Consider the following 18,777-nt stretch of genomic DNA (forward strand, 5'->3'; position numbering starts at 1 on the left):
TAAATGATCAAGTCTTTGTGCTTCATATTGCATTCAGTTGAGAGTTTGGTTTTTAGTTGAAGAGCAAATTGTTCATGCATGCATGGGGTTGTTGAGAATTAGGAACAGTGTTCAAGATGGGAGCGAGAACACTTTAATTTTGAGATTCTTGCTAATTTTTACTATAAGGCATCGGTTAAAAACAAATAATAAAAATATCCATTTTTGGCAATAGACGTGGGTCAAATTAACATAATTATATAATTTTAATTATTAATTATTTATTTTTAACAAAGTACACAAGCTGCTCTTGTGATTTTTTTTTTTACTAATAAAAAACAAATGCCTCATTTAAGAGATTGTCAAAGAGACAAACATATACGGTCATATACAAAAATACACCAATTATAATGATTTATAAACTTTCTAAAAAATCTCTCCACACTCAGTCCATAAACAGTATATAAATAATATAAAAATAATACTACCGATGAAAAATTTGAACTTTTGTCCTTCCTTTTATATTCTTTTGTCATACCACTATTTAATGGTTGACTGCCTTATATTGCATTTGCCTTTTCTATATATTACTATTGATCTTTGCCACAATATGGTGATATATTCGAATTAATAATGATTTGTATCTGGTTTTAGAGATTAAAAAATGATTAATATTAATTATACCGGTTGGAGACTTATGATAGTTATATCTTTAATTAGTTGTCCCACGGAACGTATAACTCGAGGTAATTATAATATATTTAAAGGCTTTAAATTTATGACATTCAAATTAATAGTTATGTGTACTTGTTTTTGGATATTAAAATTTAGTAAGTCTCTCTCCCTTTTTAATTATAGTTTATCTATTTTTTTTAAAAAATAAATTATTAAGTTTCTTTAATTAGAGATTTATAATATATCTATCATATCTTTAGTTGCCCCCCATGGAACTTATAACATGGAATAATATATTTAAAGTTTTTAAAATATAATATAACTCATAAAATTTATACCTTTTTTATCTTTTTTTCAAATTTCCTCTTGTATATATATCAACTGCCAACATTCGTAGAACATCCATCTGTAGTTAAAAACAGTACAATCATAGAGAGAGATAAATGTAAATGGGTTGATTAGTTGATTATTTGATTTTTATAAATTTCAAAATCAAATCTGTTGGATTTAAGTCAAACATTTAAAGAATGTTGGTAGATTTAAAATCTATGAATCATGACACACCCTCATATATATATATATATATATATATATTTCAAATGGATGGCATACTAGAAATGCTAGTCTAGTTATATAACTAGAAATCCTAAATAAATAAAAATTATAAATCAACACAATAACTTTGTTTGAATATAAAGTTATTTCATTATATTTATTTTAATAAATTCTGATCAAGCCATAGGTTTGAATAGAAACGGGTTAACACTTCTTCTTCGATTAGGATCCGATAAGACACCAAACGATAAAGAAATCCAAATCGGGTCCAACTCGAAGATCCGAAAAGTCAGTATATAAACCCTGGTTACTTCCCTCGAAGCTCTCGATGCTCGTCTCTCTCGATGGAGAACTCGAGGAACACGGACCTCAGGCCAGGAGATGAAAACCCTAACTCTACTTCTTCTTCGACTACCGCCGGTGATGAATCCTTGACGGGGCCGCCACCATCGCCGTCCTCAGCCAACCCATCCTCCACACTCAGCCAAATCGACGCCGACTTCGAATTCGCTTGCATGCTTCATGAACTGGTGCGATTTCTTCGATTCTACACTTGTTCTTAGATTGATTCTTCATTTTTTGCTGGATTTCTTGATTTTGAACTTCGGGTGGTGCAGGAGAACTCGAGGAGCGCCGAGATAAGCACTGAACCTGGGCCAGGTGATGAAAACGATGGCCTTTCTTCTTCTTCTTCGATTACCGGCGGTGCTGAATCCTCGCCGCCGCTGCCGGAGTCCTCAGATACCTCTTCCTCCAGACTCAGCCAAATCGACGAAGACTATGCCCTCGCCTGCATGCTTCAACAACGGGTGTGATTTCTTCGATTTTATACTTGTTGTTAGATTGGTTCTTCTTTTTGCTGGATTTCTTGATTTTGAATTCCGGGTGGTGCAGGAGAGGGTGTTGATGATGCTGAGGAATGATGGTGAGTTTGAGGATGAGCAGCCTTCTGGTGAAGGTGGTCAGGAGGAGGGTGGGGTTTCCACAGAAGAGCTTGATGCCCATCCGGAACAGCTTGGTGGGGGTTTGGGGCATGCTTTGGATCTTTTTGAAGCCGAAGTGATGCAGGCGGCCTTGCAGCTTATGAGTTCCTCCAGATTGGATGAATGTGAGGAGAAGTTATTTTTAAACTCCTGCTATTAATTGATAATTTTCTTTGATTGATTGCTGATATATCTTTGGTTTATTTTCAGGGAGAACAATGAGTCAAATGATTCAACCCAACTTAAATTTTCAGGTAGTTCACTTCAGTTAGTTTCTATCACTAGGATATCATCATATCAAGAATATGGAAATTATAGTTTGCTTTAGGATATTCTTTATTTTTTTCAGCCCATTAGTATGCTCTTCTGTTGCTATATGTTTTTTTTCTCTGCTCATATTTAGCTTTCCTTTTGCTGTTTTTTGCCTTTGTCTGAGTTAATTTCCATTGCATAGCTTGTTTAAATTTAATGGCACTTTCTCTCACAAGACTATATATTTGAACTCTGAGTTCTATGGTTGAAATTAGTGGTGTCTCATTGGATGATTGTGTAAGTATTTATGACTGTGTTCATCTCCTCTGTGTTTTTAGTTGCAAGTTTTCCCTTTTTTTATTCTGGCAATATTCCCTGAGACTAAAATCTTAATATATTATACTTTATGGATAGCTTTGTCATGCAAGGAGCTTTTTGAGCCATATTTTACAACAGAATGTGGGTCAGTCTTGTTTTCTTATCTTAAGCAGTTTTATTCATTTAATGATGACAAGAGGACATATCTAGAAACCAGGAGGAAATGTGCTTGGATGTGATTTATGTTCAATTGCCTGATGAAAATTTATGAACTTGCAAAATGATGTGAAGTGAAAGGCTGATGACTTGACTTCTTACTATTTTATGTGCTCATCATAAGTAACTCAACATTAGGGGCTTGCACTTATCTTTGTTTATTGTAATATTTCAGGGCAATCGGCAATATCCTGATTTTAATAACCCATCATATGAGGTAAACTAGTTCTATTTAAATGTCTTTTTGATTTTTCTAACCTTTGCTGCATTAAGTTTATAGAAACTTGTTATATAATTTCAGGAGCTCAGTGAATTGTGTGAGATGGTTGGAAGTGTGAACAAAGGTCTTTCTAAGAACAAAATTTTATCTTTGCCTTCAATCAGTTACAAGTCTGCAGAAAATGGCTCAACTGACCAGTGAGTGCACATTCCTTTGATTTTAAGCAATCCTTTTTGTTTGGATTGTTATGTTGACTCCCTGCTAAATTTTATTTCAGATGTGTTATTTGCCTGTTGAATTTTGAGGATGGCGATTCCTTGGTTTCATTATCATGTGAGCATTTATATCACCGTGATTGTATTCGTAAGTGGCTGCTGACAAACAAGGTATCTTTTTTGTCATCAGTGATTCATCTTTTTTCCCCTTCATAACTGGAATTTCTAGTGATTTGTTGTTTTTACCTGAGAAATGTGGTCTTTCATATCCCAATTTTGGAAAGATATTTTCCAACAGACTAATTAATCAGTGAGAAGATTTGCCTCTTACCATTATAGTTCCTATAATCCATTATCCTTATTGTTTGTATATATACATATAGATCATTTGTCTTGGCAGCGTGGCATATAAGATTAGTATGGTAGGAACATCACTTGGTAAGAGCCAAGAGTTATACTGCATTTATAGTTCAAACACATTATTACTCCATCATGGGTATGTATGCATTTTATATGCAATTTAATGCTGCATGGCCTATTCGGTTGTCCTCTAAATTGAGATAAACAAACCCCATTTATGTGGTTCTTGCAATATTTATAGTTGACTGAAAAATTAATTTAGTAGATGTTGTACTCTTTACCTGAATCTAAGATCTTATAATTCTCGTGGTGCAGGTGTGCCCTATTTGCAATGCAGAAGTCAATTTGCCATAGAAATGGGCAGCAAGTTTAACTTCTGAGATGCTTGGTTCAGGGAGAATTGTGTCCTTTTTTGTCTCTATAGTATATAAATCAGTAATAGTGTTTTTTTTAAAATTTTTTTATTTTGTCCATAGGATAAAGATAAATACATGGCATAAGCTCAACTGTGTTATAACTGTAAAAGTTCATTTTAGGTGACAGTTGCTTTGTATTTATAAATTCCTCATTCATGTTACTGTTACCAGTAACTTATTGTTTGAGTATAACCTATTCTCTTGTGATCTCTCTGTAAACCATGAGGTTTGGTGCGCATTATTTGCTTATTTTTTAGACGCAGCAGTTTTTGTTACTTCTGCAAATATGGTTTTTTATCATGTTTTAATTTTAAGGGCATTGCCACCTACAACGTTGATAAATTTGATTGTCACACATGACACAACTGGATTAAAAAAAAAAACACCTACTGAAAATTATAAAAATAAAAAAACATTAAATATCCCTCTTTAAAAAAGGACTTGGCATTTTATTTCATTTTATTTTTTGTCTTTTAAAAAACTGAGAATTGATTTAGCAGTATTTATTCATTTTATTAAAAAAATTATGAAAAAAACAAAAAAACAGTTTATTTCAAAAACAAAAAAACAACAAATATGGCGAATGATAATATTTCATTTCTCTAAAAAAAAAAAACTAAAAAAATCTCCAGCCAATATTATCTTCCTGCGAATGTGATCAGTGTTTGAAACCTGTTCCATGTCTAGATGGGTTTGAACGGACGAGAAAAAATTTATAATATTTAATATTAAATAAAGAAAATAAAGATGAGAAAACGTGCTGCATAGCAATAGCATACGCCTCTGAGGCGTTCGTCTCTGAAAATCTATAATTGATCCAGACCACGTCTCATTTCTCCTCCTGCCGGACCACAAGCACCTGCCGCCCTTCTATCCCTCGCCATGGAAATTAGGGTTTTCGCTTCTATGATCTTTGTGTTCCTTGTCATCGCTTCTCCTTCGGTTAAAGGTTCCTTTTATCAGATTTTCCGATTTTTTTACCCTTAATTTCGCATTCCGATTTGCAGGCATGATGTGCGATCTGTGTCGTGGAAGATTGATTTGCTTATTTGGTGTTTTTTTTTATGGGATTTGTTGTTAATCTCCCGATGTTGTTCTGTTTATTATTATTATTTTTTTTAATCTGTGACTTCGGATCGCCGTCTTGGATCTATCTCGTCATTGTTGCATGTGCTGTGAGCGGATCAGATGTGGGTTTTTTTGGGTGATATTTTGTTGTGTGGATGAAATAGATGGATGATTTTGGTAGTGTCTTTGGGTAGTCTGAGGTTACCAACCCTTGCCCAGGTTCTTTGATGAGTTATTCATCCTTTTTTGGAGTTAAAAATTCTAAGATCTATATGATGTGGTAATTCAAGAATTCGGATGAGCAGGAAGCCCCTTTGTGAATTTTATGATTATTGTGAAGTTGGATCTTGGTGACCTGGAACAACAGTAACTTGGGGGAAGGAAATACTTTCTGTTAGCCAGATAATGTGGTAGCTGGGTGTCAAACATGGTATAATTGATTCTAGTTCTATGTGTTAGTTATATCATTTTCTGATTTTTATTGGAATTGATGTGAAAAAATGATTTCCCCTTTCTCATAGAACTCTGATGATAGCTAGCATCTGGGCATTGTCTTTTAGGTATTAGTTTAGTTTCAAGAATAAAGGAGATACTGGATTTTTTTATAGTTAAAATGTGGTTTCCTGCTCTTGGTTCATAATAACTCCCCCTACAAACAACTTATCAGATCATCTAACACTCTTCTATCTTTCATGTGTCAGGCTGACCCTGTAGGTCCTCTTGTTAGAAAGAAAGTGTTTGATGCTGTGCTGACATGCTGTTTGTATCTTCAATCTGCAGTATGCTAAAAGAAATAGCAAAAATGAAAGTTATGTGTGAATTTGTTTTATTGTTTTGTGACTTCTAACCACTAGAAAGTGGAAAGCTAAATCTTTCTCTAACATGTCTTCGATAACAAAACTTACTTGTTTCTTTTGCTCTTCTTGTGTTGTCATGATAGATCTTACACATTTTGAGCCAATTATTTTCATCACAATTATCTGTTAGTCTTTTCTGTTGCTTCCTTTGCTTGATTGACGATTCTGATGGTCAAATACTCTCATCATCTATTGAATGTATCATTTAGATATGTTATCTAACAAAATGTCAAAGAGAAGTTCTAATGTAATGTTTTAAACCGTAGTCGTTAGGTGTCAGGATGATTCTGCTGTCGCTGATGTTGCTGATGTTGAAGGAGGTGATCTTGGCATAGTTGGTGATGATTTCCAAGACTTCGGTGATGGTTCTTTCAGTGCTGCACCTGGAGTGGGCACTATATGTGTGTTTCCAAAAAATACTGCACGATGTAAGCATGGCCTGAATGACGGAATCAAACTATTTCTATTCATTGATTATGTTATATGGGATTTTTATTCAGTTACTCCTTGTTCTTGCAGTGGTTGCTGCAGGAGAAGAAACTGAATTATTGGTTGGAATGCATAATGAAGGTCAGGCTTCCATTAGATATTTGATCTGCAATGATCTTGAATATTATTTGTTATAAGAATTGATTATTTGTGATGTGATTCATGTAGATAGAGTATTTAGCTTTTCAATTTTTCAATTGTAACTGGGCTTTTCATTATTAATGTTAAGAATTTCAGGAACTGGATTGGATCCTACGTGATTCATTGACATATTCTCACCTTATGCAAAAACACTTAGTTCCAAGTGGCTGATATCCTCTCATTGATAATGACAAAAAACAATGATGTCTTTGGTTGCTTGTTAATACCTGGACTGTATGGTTCCATGTTTGACATTGCCGAAAGAAAATTAATCAGATACACTGATTCAATTGTGCTTTTTGGAACAATATTAGTTCATCAGTTGTTCTATATCCTGTCTGGTTTTTGATTGATTTTTATCTGAACTCTCTAACATCAGTAGGCTTTCATACTTCCAACTTATGAGTTATACATCAGATTAAAGTTAATTAGTAGTTATATCTCGAAACTCATATTTTTGTTTTTTCTTCTCCTTACGATGATCTTATGAACTATATTCTCTGTTTCAAAATCTCAAAGGACTTGCTGGTTAGTGTGATTGGCTTAATACTTCAATAAAGATAATGTAGGGAAAGTATTTAACTTTTGATGAATTGATCAGTTGAAGTATAATACAGATTTAAGAATATCAATTGGAATAACTAGGTGTTAGTTTAGGAAAACTCAGGTGGAACACGTGAAAGATGCAGGAGATGTGCACCTGATTGTTTTATGGGAAAAATTAACCTGTTGCTTTCCCTGAATCCCTTTTATTATTATCTTTTGTGATCTCTTGCACACCCTTTCTTTTCTGTCTCTCATTTTTTTCTTCCTTTCTTTCATATGCTTTTTTGTCCCCAAAAATTGATTGCGCCAAATTTTAATGTAAATTGCTTTTGCATAGTTCTGGGAAATCTCCTAACTGTGGTTTTAACTTGTTCTTCTCTCTTACACTCTTAATTTAAGATGTTTACAGTTTGTAGCTTCTCCATTTGCAATAGAAAATCAAGTTGTTGGTTAGTCCAATCTAAGCACAAGATATGGTTTTGGATACAGTTAGTAAGCCTTTATCATCTTTCCCCAATTAGCTGTGCTATTGCATGTACAATATTGGAATCATATGGCTAATCAGCAAAAAATGGACTTTGTGTATTTTGATATTTAATTCTTGGTTTTTTCTCTTAACATGCATGTGGAATGTACATTTATTTTCAAAAATTTTATATGTTTTCTTATTCAAGATTTCATGCATGGATTTTTTTTCCCCTGTAACTAATAACTTGGCAAAAATGCAGGTGAAGCAAATATAAATATTATTGCAATTAAGGCCAGTGTCCATTATCCTTTTGATCATCGCATGCTTGTCCAAAATCTCACTTCCCAGGTGAGTTTGCATATATTTCTACAAATTGAGTTGGTAATGATTGGTTTCTAGGAAATGTTGGTTGTCATCTGTTTTTATCCTTTTTTCAGAGATGAATCATCTTGAAGCAATAAAAGTGTGATTATATGTAACAACAAAATTGAATTTTAAAAAGTCAAAGGTTGCTCAAAAAGGGAAAAAAGAATAAAGAACAAAAATATGAGAAATTAAAGAGTTACAGGCAAGATATTTGTATCTCCTATGTTTTTGCCTCATTTGGTTGTTGGTGCATCTGTTGAAGTTCAATTTGGCATGACAGTTTATAATGTGGGAAGATATGCTATTTCATTAGGGTTTTATCTTATCTTGAATGGTGTTTTTTCAGCTTTCTTTATCTTTTGTAAAAGCATTTTACTGATATTAGTTTTTCTTATTGAAGAGCTTCTACAATGCTTCAGTTCCAGTTTCAGCTCAAGCTACATTCCCCTACATATTTGCTGTAAGCAAATACTTGCAGGTATGCCATCTAATAATGAGATTTGTAGTGGATGAATAGTTGTATGAGCAATTAGTCTCATTCTCATTGCGTATAATTGTGTGGGGTTTATGTATCTAATTCTTTTTTCTTCCATTGCAGCCTGGATCATTTGATTTGGTTGGTACCATATTGTATGAGATTGACCAACAGCCATACCAGAGTACCTTTTACAATGGTACCATTGAAGTTGTCGAGTCTGGAAGTTTCCTTAGTGTTGAATCTGTTTTCCTCGTCACCCTTGGACTTGCCCTGATAGGTTTATTCGGATTTTGGGCATATAGTCAGGTTCAACTTTTTTCGAAGGTAACTCTAATATCTTTTTTCCTTTCTATGAATTTAAAAAGCAAATTGGATTTTAGAAATGATAAATTCACATCTACTTATTCCATGCCACTTGATGACCATCACTTGACCATTATCTGTTAGAATATACATCATTTGTTTTTGTAACCTTTCTGAATATTTTTCGCTTTGTCCTGTATTTAATAATATATACATTTACTTAATAATTTTTATACATTGTTTGGACCTTTTCAGGTTGATTATGACATGGGTTTCTTTTGTTATGTGATTTCATCTATTAGAAAGTCTCTTCTTCATGTTGCATTCCCTTTTTAAGGATGTGCATTTGCGGTGCAGTTATTCTTTCTTTATACCATCAGTAGATATTCTTTTCTGCAAGCAATGATTAGTTATCCATGACAATTAAAAATTAGAGTTGTAAGGAATATCATTCCAAATTATCATGCATGAAGCAGCATTTCATGTATGGTGGTCTTGTTGTGTGCGCAAGATAGGGAAGGTTTGTAGCCCAAGGATTTTCCAGCCGGGATAATTTTACTGTATTTCTGCATTTATGTTAGTTATATCTTTAAATAATGGCAAAAGATTTCCCAGAGAGTAAAATGCAAATAAATAGTTCAGGTTTATTGTTAGTAGTACATGTAACATGTTAGCTTCTCTTTTGATTTTAGGAAAAAAGGGACTCCTGATATTTTCTCCACTACATACAATGGATTTTTTGAGCATCTGATAAGTTTTGTTTGTGGAGGAATGACACACAACATTGTGTTGAATGGACCTTGTTCAAATGTCCTTGTTATCAGAATCTTATCTTTTATGAAGCTGGATTCCGCTTTTCACATATCATTGCTTTCCTTTGAATCTCCTTTGCTAACATAAAATCTCTAAGTATCGCATATTCACTAAAGAATTCCTCTAGGTGTTTTAATTTTTCCAATTGTTTTCATGAAGGGATACATTTTGTAGAATCAACCAAATCATAATCTGTTGTTTATGATTATTATACGTTTTAGTATGGTGAGTCTGTTGTAAATATTTTTATTTGGTTTAGTCAAGCAAATAGTAGTTTGGGTTCATCATTGGAGTTGCATATGAAATTTGTGTCTTGGTATACAAGGACAAACTAACTAGAAATTTGTTATAGCTAGGTTTTATCTTGATGCTTGATGCCTCTTGAGCATTACGCACAATACATAATTACCTTGCCTTATCTTATTTTTAAATGTTTGTATTGTTGAAATTGCATTATCATGTGAATGTTTTGGTGTCATCTTAGAAATATTGATAGTCATGTCTGTGTCATGTTTTATGGATGTCTTGGCAAAGACTGGTTCTACCTTTCAATGATTATATGCAGCCATTAATGCATCACTGCAAATGTGCTTGATGATCTATTATCTGTTTCTGCATTGAGTCTGGATTTTCCTTTACCTTCTTGCATTATCGTTCTTTCACAAAATCTGATCATTCTTTTATGTTAAATTTTCTTAGAAAACCAAGAAAGCACCAAAGGTGGAAGTCGGGACTGGGATAACTGATGCTAACATGGACGAATGGCTTCAGGTACCAACTATTTCCTACTTCCTCTGACCAAAGATAAAAGAAGTCATTTACAACCAGAAGATTCAATCCAACTTCTTTTACCCTTATGTTCTACAGGGAACTGCATATTCTCAATCCCTTTCAAGCAAGTCCAAGAAGAAAAAGTAGGTTAGATCACGACCATCTACGATACGGAGGCTTGACAAGGAAACTCTGTTTTGATCGGTTTGTAACGGCGAGACGAAGGCAATGCTTGACAATTTAGTTATCAATCTAGATGTCATGTGAGATGTGGGAGATCTTGATTTAGCTGTAGTCATGCAAGTAGCTTTCCTTGTTATTTATAAACTCTTGCTAGTTTCAGGACCATTGCTTTACTAATGTATGATGTGGAGGACTGACTACATGGAATAATTTGTTGCTATCACTGTTTTGGAAAATATTAAACCCTTAGTTGTTCATGTTCGATTAAAAAAAGAATTCATAAATTTCCTTTTATTTTTTATTTATTTATAAATGAATTTTTTAAATTATACACAGCTTATTAAATAAAATTATTCAGAAAGAGGTCAGAACAGAGCCTGGTAAGTTGCAGGAGCTTCTTTCACAAAGGCCAAAATTGTAGCCGTTGATTGAACCGTCAAGAATGGGTAGCTGACGTGATGAACAGTGATTGATCGGGCGGCATTCAATATCCAAATCACGTTAAGTGGAGTCGTTAGTCATCAGTGATTCAGTGTACTACTTAGTTGTAGATCTCGAGGCATGACAGGCAATCTACTTCTATTCCAACCCAAATTATCAGAATGACGAAAAACGCCCTGAACAGTGATGGCACTGGTGGCATAGTAGTAATTTTGTAGAAAGCCAAACTCTATTTATGGTAATAACCATCCCTCTTCTTCAGAGCCACAGCAGCCAAGCCCTAAATAAGATAAAAATAAATAAATAAATAAATAAAAAATAAGAACATCAGAGTGTGTGAGGAGGGCCTCGGCTGTTCTTTCTTCTCTAAACTTCACCAGAAATATATATATATATAATTTTTTTCTTATTATTAATATTATTTGCGAGAATTCAGAGTGAATTATAAAAGGGCTTCTCTTCCATTGATCGGAGGAGGTTCGGATCCGGACAGGGGATGGAGTCGGACGGCGGCGCTGGAAGGCCGTTGGCGGCGGAGGAGGAGGAGGTGTTGAAGCGGAACACCGATTGCGTGTACTTCCTCGCATCCCCGCTCACCTGCAAAAAGGTAATCTTTTTCTTTGTTTTCCTGCTCCTCTTTAGTGTTTCAGTTTTGTCTGGAGGAGGCTTTGATGTGGGACAACCATCTTGAGGTTTTGTTTGGATTTTGTTGGATCTGATGCGGTTTGTGAGCTTGGACTTTGCTGTTGAGGCTTTGCTTCTTGTTCGGTGTCGTTTGTGTGCTGGATTGTTTGCTTCTTTGGGGAGCTAGGGTTTTGGTGGCAGTTCTTGTTAAGCAATTTGTTACAGGGTTATTGGATTGGTCTTGATTTGTGTCTTAAGTCCTTTGAAGTTTGAATGAGCTGATAAGTGATGAGGAGCTTGTTTCTGAGTATATTGGGATGCCGAGATGATTGTATGGGAGTTGAAAAATGTTGTGTGGAGTTTTTGAGGTAGATGTCAAAAAATCAAGAAGCTGTTATTCTCTTAGTGATCAATGTTCTTGCCTTTATCTGGTATGGATTCTGGGAACGCAAATTCTATTTTTTGCCAAAAGAACTGATTGGAAGTTTGCCAGTTTTGATTTGTTGATGTTTTGATATTTCGTTTGTAATATTAGAGAGGCTTAAGTATGCTTGCTTGTTCCAAATGTTTAAATTATGATTGTGATAGAGCAAAAAGATTAAAAGTAAGATTTTAAGTGGTAAAAACCAGGTAGTTTGTTAGATTTATCAAAGATGTGGAGGACTGCAATTTTAGTAGGTAATATTGGAATATTCAACATCATTATTTCTCGTCTTTTTTTAGTAGTTTTCTAACAGACATGATTGCTAGACCAACATTATTTAACCACTTAAAGACACCAGGATGGACACAGTTCACTTGATTTGATGGGTAAATTGATGGAATTTCCTTTGAATTGATTGTCCTTTGTTTTCACTCGAGACATTTCTTTTCTTGCTTTTTTTTAAAAAAAAATAATACAGTAGCTTAATCATAGTGCAGCTTTGACAAAAGATTTTAGCTTTATAACAGTTCTAAATTTAGGCGGCCCTAATGCTAAAATTATGAGCTGCTCTTATGGTCTTTGTCTATACTCTGCTCTATGAAATCTTGTGCATTGACTGTTGGCTTATACTATGTTTCGATGATTGAAGTGTATTATTGTCGGCTTTCATGTTCTTATCTGTTGTAATAAATACAGTGAATCTACTTTTTATAGCATCTTAGATATTAGTTTTGTCAGGATGTCTCTTTGTCTTAGATTGCTTGCATAGTTCTTTGTTTCTTTGAAACCTCTGGAGCTTTATGGAGAAAAATGTCTCTTTTATTTGACGGCATCGACATCCTTATAGTTTGAGCCATTGCTTAAACTTCAATCCCAAAACATTGATTTTAAATACTTAAATACGCGTCCTTTTGTATGGAGAAACCCCTACTCTTTCAGTGTTCATTATTTTCTTGTTGTAGAATGACTCCCTGTGCAAGAAAAACTACAAATCAGGTAGAAATTTTTTCTTGACGTCATTACTCCCAAGCTAATCCTTTTGGAACTAATAATTGTTAGTATCTCATACATTCACTGTTTGTTTTCTGCCAATCTGTCTTCTTGTGATTCATTACAATGTATCTGCTTTCCAACATATATCATAGCTAGTTATGATCAATGTCCATGCTCTGATTCTAAACTTGATAATGTCAACTTTACCTGCCAAGTTATTTTGACTCTCCACCCAAGTGCAGTTGTGGTTCTGACTAGATGAACCTTGGTGCTGTATTATTTAGACTATTTATCAGATTCTAAAGGTCACTACATGGTTTCTTCACATTGTAACACTTCTTTAGCCCTTCAGAACTTCAGTTCAGAATGGATATGTTTCCATTATATCTTATCTGAAGCATTCTGCTGTGTGCATGTTATGGTTTATTCTGCACAAATTTTGTCTATTTATAAAATGTTGTCCATTATGTTGAGGTATTATTGTATTTTATATTCTGATGTAAATATAATATCTTTTATCATCTTAGGGGATGGAATGTGAATTTCGGCACAGTGATGTTGCCAGGCTTAACCCTAGGGGTTGCAGGTATTGGTTGAGCGGAAACTGCTTAAATCTGAAATGTCCCTTTCGACATCCGGTGAGTTCTATGTTTCTAGTAAAGAACATTAATGCCTGTGTTGATTGCTTCAGATTGCACTAAAGATGTTCGTGCTTTTGCAACTCCATAAATTGCCACTTTGGCATAATTTATTGATTAGTGCTCATTAGAAGTAAAAAATTGTGTGTAAACACTTGTTGGCGCAATTTGACATGGCTATTTTTTCTTCAGCCCCTGCTAGATGGGCCTCCTTCCCCAGTGCCGCAAGTTGCAGCTCCTGTCCAAGCGCTAGCATTGCAAACTTCTGCTTATAATTCAAATAAGCAGAGTGTTCCTTGTTATTATTTTCAAAAGGGGCACTGCCTAAAAGCGGATAGGTGCCCTTTTATGCATTGGGCACAACCAACTGGCAATCCACCTTCACAACTGTCAACAAAAGCTTCTACAACTTCTACTGATTCTTCACAAAAAATCAAGGATTCGTGGGCTGTCAAGGAGTGTACATCTCAGAGTAACACCTCCAAAATAAATGTTGATAGACCAGTTGAATTGTCATCTTCATCAGCAAATCTGGTGTTAAAGCCAGAAGCTACTGCTAATGGTCAAGCCATGGCCAGAAACTTTCCGCACCACCCATCAGCAGATATTATTCCTAGACCACAGGTGACCAAGTTTCCCAATCGTCAACCAGAGAATGTGCATCCTAGATCGCGAGTTAGTAAATTTACCATTCATCCATCAGATAATGTGCATCCTACAGCCCAGCCAACCAAGGTTCTTGTAGGAAGCAGTGTTGATAGAAGCAGGCCCAGAAATTTTCATTCTCACCCTGCAACTGAGCAGCTAAAGAAGAGTGGAGAAAGTACTCAGTTCTTGGAGAAGTCTTCTCCTGCTTTTAATTTCCTTGGAGAAAATAATGCTGAAGATTCTGGTCATTTTGACAATAATGATGATCATGTGAGGAAATTGGTTCAAGGCAGAAGGAAACTGGATCATGTAGATGGTTTCAGTTACCAGCATCGAGATCATAAGCCTGCAATGGAATTTGATGGAGATCAGCTGAAGAGGATGCGGGAGTATACTCAACATGAACGGCAATCTGATACCTGTGGTCGGGACCAACAAAATTCTTCTGAGAGGATTGTGGATCAAACATATACTAATGATAGAAGAGTGTTGCAGAGGAAGGATGGAGCTGAAGAGATGGATAGTTCTGATTTGAGGCACCGGTTACTAAAGCAAAGAAAACTTAACAGTTCAAGAACAGCTGTTTGTGCCGACTATCGTGGTGAACCCCATCAGAGAAATGATCATTATGCTGAGGAAGGATATCGCCAACATAACTTACAAGGGGATCTTCCAGATTATCATCTTCAAAGCTCTATTAGCAATCGTTTGCGAGGGAGAATAACAAATCCAATGAGATCATCACCAGACAGATCTATTGATGTGAGGCCTGAGAGGGAAAGAGAAAGAAGACAACTCCAAAGCAGATTGTCTCCGGTCAGGCCATTAAGTCATCAAGGGAGGCACCATGACGGAACAAAACGAAAGCTAGATGAGATCTCGGCTTTAGATGGCAGGAGCTTTGGTGACAAATCAGTGAGGATAGAAGCTGCAGATCCATTAGACTTTGCTGGTCCTAAAAGTCTGGCTGAACTGAAAGGTGCAAAGGTTTCTGAAGGTGCCCAAGGACGGCAACCACTCAAGAGGACCAATGCTTCTGCCTCTCGTGAGCATAAAGACAGGAATTTAGAGAAGCTTGCCGGCCATCAAGAACCAGAAGCTTCTCTCTCATTCGAAGGTCCAAAGCCTCTGAGTACCATTCTAAAGAGGAAAAGAGAAACTGCATCTGAAAATGGGGCAAGCTCCAGCAGCAGAGATGAACACAATCAGAGTGATCAAGAAGTTTTGAATGGTAATTCTGTGACAATGGTGATACCTAATATGCAATCTGATCCTGTGCACAATTCTGGAGAACATGGTGGTAAAATGGTGGACAGTGATTACGAAGAAGAGGAAGAAGATGAGGTAGGTCAGATTTGCGCAGACAGTGGGGAGTTAATTGATGGCCAATATTCAGCTAAAGAAATGCCTGAAAGTCTTGGTGTGATGGGGGAAAACATTGAAGAACAATCACAGGAGAACTCCGATCACGGGGAGTCAATCAAGGCTGCGGGCTTCAAAACTGAAGATGACGAGGATGACACTTATCAGGATGCAGATGATGTGGAGGACATGGATGATGAAGATGACTTTGCGCGGAAAGTTGGTCTAATGTTCTCTTAAATGTATTATTATGATTTTTTTTCTGCTGTGGCTCATAATTTGCAGTATCTGCCATTGCATGATTCCCAGAAGAAACAATGCAAAAGCCTTTGTCTATTTTCTAGGCTGATTGTGTGAAGCAAAGAACTTGCAAGGAATGATGGGAACTAGGAAGTTTGAATATTGTATCAATTTTGTATGACTGATTGTTGGATCTTTTTTATGCCCCAAATGCATAAGTTTATGAAGTGCCCTCTCTTGAGGTTTGTCCTTATTTGTCTTCTCTTGTGCAAAGTTTAATTAATCTCTATTTCTATATATATATATACTTATGTTTTTTATTATCAGCTAATATTGTGATCGAGCTCTCTCTTGCATGAATATAACCACTAAAAATTCCCCATAAAATGTTAATAGATAGAAATTCCAAACACATCTGGTATTAATTTACTAATATTTATCCTTATATTTATATGCTTAAATCTTTTCAAGTCATATTAATTAAATCATATATATTCCTTACAAATTCTGTTTCTTAAAAAAAAACAAAAAACAAATAAAAAAAATAAAAGGCAGAACAAAACTAGTCCTCACTGCTCTCCTAGAAAGTTTTAACGATTCTTTCAGTTTCAGTTACACAAGGAAAGGCTAGAAATAAAAACCCTTCACATTATATATTTTCCTTTTCTATATATATATATATATATATATATATATAATATCCAAATTTACGTGGCCCTTGCATGCTCCCTTAACCACATACACACCCTCTCTCTCTCTCCCCTTTGTTGGATCTCAACCTTTTGCCTTCCCTTCCTTTTCCCTTGCCTTTCAAACTAAGACTCTTCTTTTAGTACTCCATCCATCCATCCATCCATTTAAAGAATTGAGAAAAAGGTGGCAAAGAGAGAAAGAGAAAGAGAGATGGTTCATAGTGGTGGTGAAGAAGGTACTCATCATCATCAAGAAGGAGGTTGGAGTAGAGAGCTAAGGATGACACAAGAGGAGAAGGACCATATTAACAAGGTTGCTTGCTTCGTTGCAACAGACCCTGACGTGGACTTAACGGAGAGCATCCTTCTTCGTCTTCTTAGGATCACCAAGAACCATCGCCGTTGGGGTTTCTTGTCTTCCGACCACCCTCACCACCCTTACTACCTTCAACGCAGGATCTCCGAGCAATGTAGGGTTCGTCGCCGTTCCCACACTTGACCTTTGACCTTTCTTTCATCATTATATCATCATCATCTTCTTCTTCTTGTTTCTTGTTTTTTCTTTTTTTCTTTTTTCTTTAGATATTGAAGTCAATGTGTTAGGTTTGAATCTTTCTTCTTTAAATTAGGTTTTGTTAATTTTTTAGTTTCTCATGGAGTTATTTGTGTTTATAATGTATACATATATATTCTTTTAGTTTGAATCTTATGAATAGATTAGTAAATTGGAATTTGGAATAAAAAGGATCAGGTTTTAATTATCCTGATAATTATTGACATGCACTTGCAGTTTATATATATATATATCATTGTTTGATTTGTTTTGATTTTGAATATTGTCATTAATTGACTACTATATATCATGATGATAATGTGAATATTAATTCTTCAATTTAATTGCATTTTAAAAATATTAATGTTGATCTGCATTAAATTTTGGTAGATTTCATCAATCACAGATTCACAGTATAAATTTATGATGAACTATGGAAGAATAATCATATGCAATAATTATTTTTGAATAATAGATCAAAATATTTAATTTGATTTTTTTTTTTTGGAATTAATTCACGGTGTAAATGTCCTCTTCTAAAATTAGGTAGCAAGTAGGTCTCACTTAGATTTGATACCTCACAATCTCAAGACAATAATAATTTAGTTGTATCAATTCACAAGCATACACCAAAGTCAAAGATGTGATACTTGGGCTTCCTCTTATTTATATTAAATATATAAATATAACACAAATAAGGATTTGAAAATAAAAATTCAATATTTTTTTTAAATCTCATTATCACTAATATCTTCTTAATTTATATACACCTTATCACTTTATATGTCTTCTGTGAATATTTAGTTTTAAAATTTTATAACTTAATTACAATGGATACCCTTATCAATACATTTAAAATTTTTTTAGAGAAACGGCAATCAAATACGCACCAATTACAGTAATTTACTGATTTTTTAGAAAAATCTTCAGTTTTTCAATTTTAAATAAAATTATTATTTTTTTTCATAAAAATTCAAGTACACAATACAAAAACAGTATTACAGGGAAGAATTTTTATCTGCTCTGTATACTATTATATCATATCATTAGATTATCCGTGACTGACAGAACTATTTTTTTTTTTTTTAAAAAAAAGTTTACAACTATTGATATAATTTAATAGAAAAAAAAACTATTCAATAATTTAAAATTATATAAAAAAAAATTGGTACCATCTCCCACCAAAACACGTGCAAAGCGCGTGCCGCACCAAACCCACGCGGAAAATGACAAAAAGGAGACCGAAAACTAAATGACCGTTAGACGGACCAATGCTCACCAGAAGGGGCCCATCTCCAATAATACCGATAAAATACCAAAACTACCCCATAAAAGCTCCCTAATTAACCAAATCACAACCGTACCCATCCCGTAATTCTCATGTTCATTTTGGTAAATTTACTCTCAACCCATACTACCCTCTTCTTCATCATCCCCCCAAGAAAAAGCACGCCGTGCCAAAACCTGAACCCTAATTCAACCCTCGGCC

At 34.7% G+C, this 18,777-nt stretch overlaps 3 protein-coding genes across 4 annotated transcripts; all 3 read left to right on the forward strand.

Annotated features, from left to right (window-relative positions):
• Positions 1–1,553: 1,553 nt before the first annotated feature.
• On the forward strand, positions 1,554–4,389 carry LOC120258468 (E3 ubiquitin ligase BIG BROTHER-related-like). Its single transcript, XM_039265889.1, has 8 exons — positions 1,554–1,739; positions 1,827–2,018; positions 2,104–2,317; positions 2,403–2,446; positions 3,154–3,195; positions 3,280–3,395; positions 3,476–3,584; positions 4,089–4,389. Exons 1-8 carry the CDS (start codon positions 1,554–1,556, stop codon positions 4,125–4,127), a joined length of 942 nt encoding a protein of 313 aa, XP_039121823.1. The 3' UTR covers positions 4,128–4,389.
• A 553-nt stretch (positions 4,390–4,942) lies between these two features.
• On the forward strand, positions 4,943–10,957 carry LOC120258467 (translocon-associated protein subunit alpha-like). Its single transcript, XM_039265888.1, has 8 exons — positions 4,943–5,138; positions 6,381–6,542; positions 6,634–6,684; positions 8,019–8,107; positions 8,526–8,603; positions 8,724–8,927; positions 10,419–10,490; positions 10,587–10,957. The coding sequence occupies exons 1-8, from the start codon at positions 5,072–5,074 to the stop codon at positions 10,635–10,637; spliced, it is 774 nt and encodes a 257-aa protein (XP_039121822.1). The 5' UTR covers positions 4,943–5,071; the 3' UTR covers positions 10,638–10,957.
• A 413-nt stretch (positions 10,958–11,370) lies between these two features.
• Positions 11,371–16,296, forward strand: LOC120258529 (zinc finger CCCH domain-containing protein 32-like). 2 transcript variants are annotated; one of them, XM_039265973.1, is made up of 3 exons: positions 11,371–11,721; positions 13,683–13,793; positions 13,986–16,296. In XM_039265973.1, the coding sequence occupies exons 1-3, from the start codon at positions 11,611–11,613 to the stop codon at positions 16,041–16,043; spliced, it is 2,280 nt and encodes a 759-aa protein (XP_039121907.1). In that variant the 5' UTR covers positions 11,371–11,610; the 3' UTR covers positions 16,044–16,296. The 2 variants fall into 2 exon arrangements, with proteins under 2 accessions (XP_039121907.1, XP_039121908.1); XM_039265974.1 differs by lacking the exon at positions 11,371–11,721 and adding an exon at positions 11,732–12,169.
• Positions 16,297–18,777: the final 2,481 nt, after the last annotated feature.

This window comes from Dioscorea cayenensis, chromosome 4 (assembly GCF_009730915.1).
Source record: "Dioscorea cayenensis subsp. rotundata cultivar TDr96_F1 chromosome 4, TDr96_F1_v2_PseudoChromosome.rev07_lg8_w22 25.fasta, whole genome shotgun sequence".
Taxonomy (NCBI): Eukaryota; Viridiplantae; Streptophyta; class Magnoliopsida; order Dioscoreales; family Dioscoreaceae; genus Dioscorea; species Dioscorea cayenensis.